The sequence below is a fragment of the Passer montanus genome, unplaced genomic scaffold (assembly GCF_014805655.1).
Source record: "Passer montanus isolate IOZ18808 unplaced genomic scaffold, ASM1480565v1 scaffold19, whole genome shotgun sequence".
Taxonomy (NCBI): Eukaryota; Metazoa; Chordata; class Aves; order Passeriformes; family Passeridae; genus Passer; species Passer montanus.
Genome location: NW_024366480.1, coordinates 4,864,981 through 4,870,980, shown reverse-complemented (window position 1 = coordinate 4,870,980; position 6,000 = coordinate 4,864,981). Strand labels below are relative to the sequence as shown.

General features: G+C 49.6%; 1 protein-coding gene across 1 annotated transcript; it reads right to left on the bottom strand.

Moving 5' to 3' along the window:
* Window positions 1-3,464: 3,464 nt before the first annotated feature.
* On the bottom strand, window positions 3,465-4,328 carry ODF1 (outer dense fiber of sperm tails 1). The gene is made up of 2 exons (XM_039706281.1): window positions 4,050-4,328; window positions 3,465-3,875 (listed from the first exon to the last, which is right to left on the bottom strand). Exons 1-2 carry the CDS (start codon window positions 4,247-4,249, stop codon window positions 3,584-3,586), a joined length of 492 nt encoding a protein of 163 aa, XP_039562215.1. The 5' UTR covers window positions 4,250-4,328; the 3' UTR covers window positions 3,465-3,583.
* Between the last annotated feature and the right edge of the window lie 1,672 nt (window positions 4,329-6,000).

The following is a 6,000-nucleotide window of genomic DNA, read 5'->3' as shown; positions in this document are numbered from 1 at the left end:
AGGTGCAGTGGAGGGCAGCTACACCAGCCCCACCTGGCTAGGGTGATGCCAAAAGCCTCACCATGCTGCTCTGAGGATGAGGACAGGAGGTGTGAGGAGTGGAGCTGTGCCCTGTGGCAGGCATTTAATGTAGTGCTTGGCAGAAAGAGCCCTGCCAAGGAGGCACTGCCCACTGGGAGCAGCAGCCCCCTGCCCGAGCAGGGCTGTGCCCTTGGGAGCAGCAGGGCACCAAGGCACCTGGGGAGAGGAAAGATGGGATCTTTTCACCTTCTCATGAAGGCACTGCTCTCCCCAGGTTTTCAATAGAAGGGAGAGAAAGAACAGTTCAATACAGCCTAAGCCTGTGTAGAGCACAGCAGAGCAGTCTGGCTGTAGGAAAACCCCTAGAAATTGATGACTGAGGAAAGGTCTGGATTTAGCATCCTCAGATAACCCCTCATTACAAATTCCTTGGCTATTTATAAATGCCCCCCCATAAGACTAGAGTTCAAGAATGTACTAACATTTAGAACTACAGAGCCAATTCACCCTCTCTGCATGCTAAGGAATTCAGAGAGAGTATCTGCTGCATGAGGATGGTCAAGATTGGCCCCAAAAATAGTTTGTTGCAACAACATGCTGAAGAATACATGAACCACTGGAAGCCCCTGTTGGGCTGCTAACTGTGGCAGAGACAGGCTGCTGAAGCAAATTAAAGTGGCCTTAAACAGGAGCCTTATCTCCATGGGGGAGAGCTGCAGGATCAGAGGTCAATACAATCCAGTGCAGTAACCTAATGTGATGGTGCTCTGTCCTGAGAGCTCTCGCACACCCAGAATCACAAAACAGCTCTGTCTCTTGTCCTCCTCTTCACTTGCTATTAGTGTAACAGAAAAAAAATGCCAGCTCCAGTGTGTGCCAACCTTATTGCTTTGTGACACCACCCTCAGTGTGCTTGCTCTGAATAAAAGAGTTGCACGGTGGTAAATTTTAAAAAATAGTATCTGCCACCTAGTGGTAAATTATTATTTTTTTTTTAATGGGAGATGGTGATGTTACAGCTTGCTGGGTTAATGGTGGCTTTCCAAAGGTATTTTCTCCTTGAAACTCTCAGTATATGTTTATTATAGATTTTGGGCTAAGTTCCAAATTGTTAACAGCATGTAGGTATTAACAAAACTAAGTGACTATTTCAGTGATTTGCTTCTATTACAGAAAAGGTCTCCAAGATACTCCTACCAGCCTAGACTAGCAACTCACAGGATGTAATATGAATTCAGAATTTTCCTCAGAAAATTCCTCATATCTGTCAATAAGTGCTCAAGAGTGTAATTTGGTTTTAGGAGCACAAGGAGCCTAATTTAGGAACAGCGTGTGAAGAGCATGTGTTGAAGGATGAGCAATAAGGATAAGAGCAGTCATAGCCAGCCCTGTGATTGCCGTGGGACTCGATGTATTCTGCAAGTCACGGGTAGAGGGGAGGTGTTGAAATATGTTTTCCTTCTGCATGCTTAGAGAGCTGCTGTAGAAATCATTACAAAATGCAAAAACCACAGAGGGGTCTTGGTTTTATTACTTGGTGGGTTGCTTTGTAGGAAGATGTTCTTTCCCAGTCCATCCCCAGTCCCTGTCCCTGCTGTGTGCTCTCACTGGAGGCTCCCTTGTGGCCTCCCAGGTGAGGGGTGGCTTAGGTCTAAACATCTAAACTTCCTTGGCCAACACCAGCAGAATCAGACTGCCTGTGCATGGGCACCCTCTCAGGATGTTAGGAACGTCTATAAGAATGATGGAGAGACACTTGATACCAAGGCCTGTAGTGACTGGAGAAGCAGCTTTAAATGGAAAAAGATTAGATTTAAATGTGACATAAGAACATTTTTTTTAATGATGAGGGTGGTGAGACACTGTAACAGGTTGCCAGAGGCCAGGTTGGATGGGCGCTTGAGCAGCCTGGAAGATGCTCCTGGTCATGGTAGGGGCATTAGACAAGGTCACCTTCCAAAACTCTTCGATGGTTGTATGGTTCTATATTGACCCAGCTATACACTAAGCCCATAAAGTTCAATATTTATTAACAGGTGTTATTTTAAGTGGAGGTGGAAAGTATCCCAGAAGCAGTTAATTTCTTGCACCACAGTTAAATTACCAAGCTGTTTATAGCGAAGCTAAACTGATCCTCAACTGATCTGCATGTAACGTGTTTGACTGGAGGAGCTCCCACCCAGAGGACAGGAGTGGGTGGTGATGGAGCCAAGGGCCTCCCCCAGCCATGGTGCTCCCAGCCATGGACTCACTGCTCTGTAACCCATCCCCTGTGATTCATCACCTTCATGAGGTGAAAGTCAACTGTGAAAGTGAGGCTGTCTGTTTGCAGACTGTGCATAAAGGACTGGCTTTGTTTTCTTCAGGTGTCAGTGTTTCCAGGGGAATATTCCCTGCCACAGCAGTGAGCGGGTGCTTATGGCACTGGGGCCTCTTGGATGCTCTGAGACACATTGATCCAGTTGGTGTGAGGGTCCCCACAGGTGACAGCAACCAACTGCATTTCTCACCAGGCTAATGGCAGGGACAGCACTCCACTCTGAAGAGTTTCAGCTGTGTGCAGCACACCTGCACAGCAGCAGCCCACAGGCACTCACCCTCTCACCTGGCAGCTTAGGGAACAGCAGATTCTGTGCCAGCACAACCTGAAACATTGAGCTCCCTGTTAGGAAAGTCTGCTGCAGGGGAGTGCATCACATGAAGGGGTGGCAGCCTTCCTCCCTCCAGCCCCAGGGACTCATGAAGCCTGAACCAGGGAAAGATGCTGGCCCAGGTGGCTAGTAAATGCAGGCACCAGGTATGTTCTGTTACACACCTTTCTGCAGTGGGAGGTAATGCTACTTCCCACAGGATTGCATGCCCCAGTGCTGAAGCTAGGGAAGCAAAATTAAAATTGCCTTCAAGCAATTTTACTGATAATTCTCCCCCTCTCCCAACATGAAAAATGTTTTCTTATTATTTTGGAGCCATTGATTCAGCAGGAAATGCTGTCATTCCCTCCTCAGCTGGTAAGAGTTCTACCCTAATCCCAGCTCTTCTAAGGAAAAGCTCTCTGTTCTTCATCCACAGCTTTTCCCAGCCAGGCACTCTGTGCAAGAACCAAGCCAAGGGAACAAAGGGTACAGCTTGATTTTTTGGGGAGAAGGCTCCTCCCCTCAACGTGTTTCTCTTCAAGATTTTCCTCCCAGAAATACGATAGAGCTCAAATGGAAGAGGTTGGATTGAGAGAAGTGTCCTTACAGAAATGTGACTGATCGCAAGTGGTGCCTCTCAGCCTTCAAAAACCATGAGATTGTACGCCCTGAATCCACCACCTCCAGTCCTGCCTTTGTACCCAGCAAGTGACCACAGTCATGTATGCCCAAAAATATCTGTATGTTTTCCTGATGGCACTCCCCTTTTTGCCCACCAACCCCCTTCAAAATGAGGCTCACACAACCTGCTCAGAATGCTGTTTTCTTTAATGGAAGAGGTAAGAGAAGCCCTGACACAGATCTAAATGCCATGGGGAGAAGGCTTGAGGCAGAGCATGGCTGTGGCTGGTCTGGCTTCCTGCTGCAGCTCAGTTGCAGAGATAAGGGCAGCGCTTGGATGGTGGGAGGCACTTGGATTCCACTGAGTATGTCACCTCCTTGTCACACACCCCTGGTGGCAGGCTGAATTCCTTCACGAACTTTTTGTAGTTGCTTGTCTTTGTACAGCCGGTGTTGCACTCCACCTTGCGCTCCGCTGACACCGTCACCTTCCCGTCCTTCACTGTCACCGTGATGTCTCTGGGGTCAAAGCCCTTCACATCGATCAAAGCCAAATTTTGACCACTGCACGAGTTCAACATCATGCCAAGTCTTTTCGTTCTGGAATTAAAACAACAGAACAATCTTTACTTTCCTGTATCCCTTTCAATTTATTTCACCAAAATGGCTATTTTGGAGAACCTACTACCTGTATTAAACTTTGCTCCCGATAGCAATGTCAAACCTCCCTTTATCCTAGCCAGTGTCTGCAGAAAGCGGGCAGCTCTCTCTTACCTCTCGTTCCTTGCAGCGAGGCACCTTCTCCGGAGGCAGGGCTGGGGCGGGCAGTAGCAGGACAGGGCGCACCTGTTGAGGCGGGCCGCGCACAGCCTCTCCCGGAGCAGCTGCAGGCGCAGGTCCAGCAGCCGCATCTGCCTGTTGATGTGCCGCAGGTTCTGCATGTTCTCCTCCTGGAAGTAACAGTGGGTCGACATTGTCAGGATGTGAGTGTGTCAGGGCAAGAGCGGTGTGGAGCGCCCGGAGAGCTTCATCTGCCGGTGAGTGCGGGGCAGGGCTGCCGTTGTTCCTGCAGCCGCCGCCCAGCACCGCCTCAGGCCCCGCGGCCCCGGCACCGTTCCGCCGTCACCATGGCAACAACGGCCGGGCCCGCGGCCCGCCAGGCCCGGGGAGCCAGGGCAGCCGGACAGGCCGGGCTGGGCACGGCAGGGACATGGCGGGGCTGGGCACGGCAGCAGGACGTGCACAGGGGCTGGGCTGCAGAGCCGTGGGCCATGGGAAGCACCACTTGCAGTTTCGTACACAATGTTTCTTCGGTGTGGCTGCCCAAAATTCCCAAAAAAGCCCAAGGATACTGACCATCAGCTTCCATCCCATCACCTCTGAGAAGTGCTGGAGCTCAAGACATGAAGCATATTCCCCAAGACTGGCCTGTGACACAAAAGCTACTCCCAGCCTGAGCAGCACCAACACCCTTGTCTCTCAGGCATCTGCCCAGTAGCAAGCCAGATGATGTGTTATTTTCCCAAGGTGAAATATGAATTTGGCTTATCAATCAATCAAGAGAGCCATATTATTTTATATATTTATATTTTATATTATTTTATATTGAATGGTAGTTTCATCCATAAAAAGGAATAAATTGCTTTGTGCTTTATTACTCATAAAAGGCATCACTTTTTTGCTCTGAAGACCAATCTTTTATTTAAAAGCTGAATTCAAAGGCTGACAACATGTGAAGTGTCCCTCCTGTGTGGAGCCTGCACACCCCTCTGATGGCACTACTTTGTCTTTAGAACTCTGACACACTCCATTCTCTTCAGCTCTACATGAAAGAGTCCTTCAGGAGGTCTCTCTTGCCTGGTGAGCCTGAACCCTTTATTTCCCAGAGGGGGTTTTGTTTGCCAAGCCCAGTCTGAAGAGATGAAGTCTGGAGCAGATCACTCGAACTGAGCATCGAGCTCAGTCTTCCCTCTGCTACACGAGTAGGGACCGCAAAAGCCCCTACAAAGCACAGATGAACACAAGGGTGTGTATCAAAAAAAGGGAAAGCAACAACTCAAAAAAGAATTTGAAGCTACACCTTCCTGGTACATGAAACTGGGAGGTTGAGGATTTGCCACGTGCCCCACAGGAGACTGAGGAGGGTCTACAGGCAGTGGTGCCCGTAGGTTGCTGACTCCTTTGGGATGCATCTTTATGCCAAGGGATGTGAACTTTTCCCCACAGGCGTGCTCATCCAGGGAGATTGTCCCCAGAGCAGGAGAGCATCAGCATGGTTTGCAAGCAGAACACTGAGCACAGGGACCTGCAGGCAAAATAACCTTGGGGGGGCATCACCACATACCCTACGTAGGATAAGCAGGCGTGTGTGGACACAAATCAACCAAGCAGGTGCTTGCCAAGCTCTGCTCTCCTCCCCTGGCCCCTTTCCCACCCATCATCACGGGCAGAAGGGCAGTACCCAGCAGTGCTGTTGGCTTGCATTGCTGTGCCTTGGGAGCAATGTGTGCTTTGCCTTGTCTTACTGTGTCCCAAAACCTCCCAGGAAATCCTGCAGTTGGATGAAACACTTTCAGTGAGTGCCCACTGTGGAATTAATTAATCCAGGGGTGGCAACACTGGTTTACAGAGACTTCCCAAAACACCCCTGTGTGGAGCTCCTCATCCCCAAGGGCTCTCTCACAACAGCCACATACCTGCACTTATGTTTGCAAGCAGTGTTTAA

Bases quoted from the DNA above. Each gene is read 5' to 3' on its own strand.
- ODF1 (XM_039706281.1), bottom strand. From the start codon at position 4,249: ATGTCGACCCACTGTTACTTCCAGGAGGAGAACATGCAGAACCTGCGG. The intron at 3,876-4,049 runs GTAAGAGAGAGC...TTTTAATTCCAG, and splicing joins CTCGCTGCAAGGAACGAGAG to AACGAAAAGACTTGGCATGA.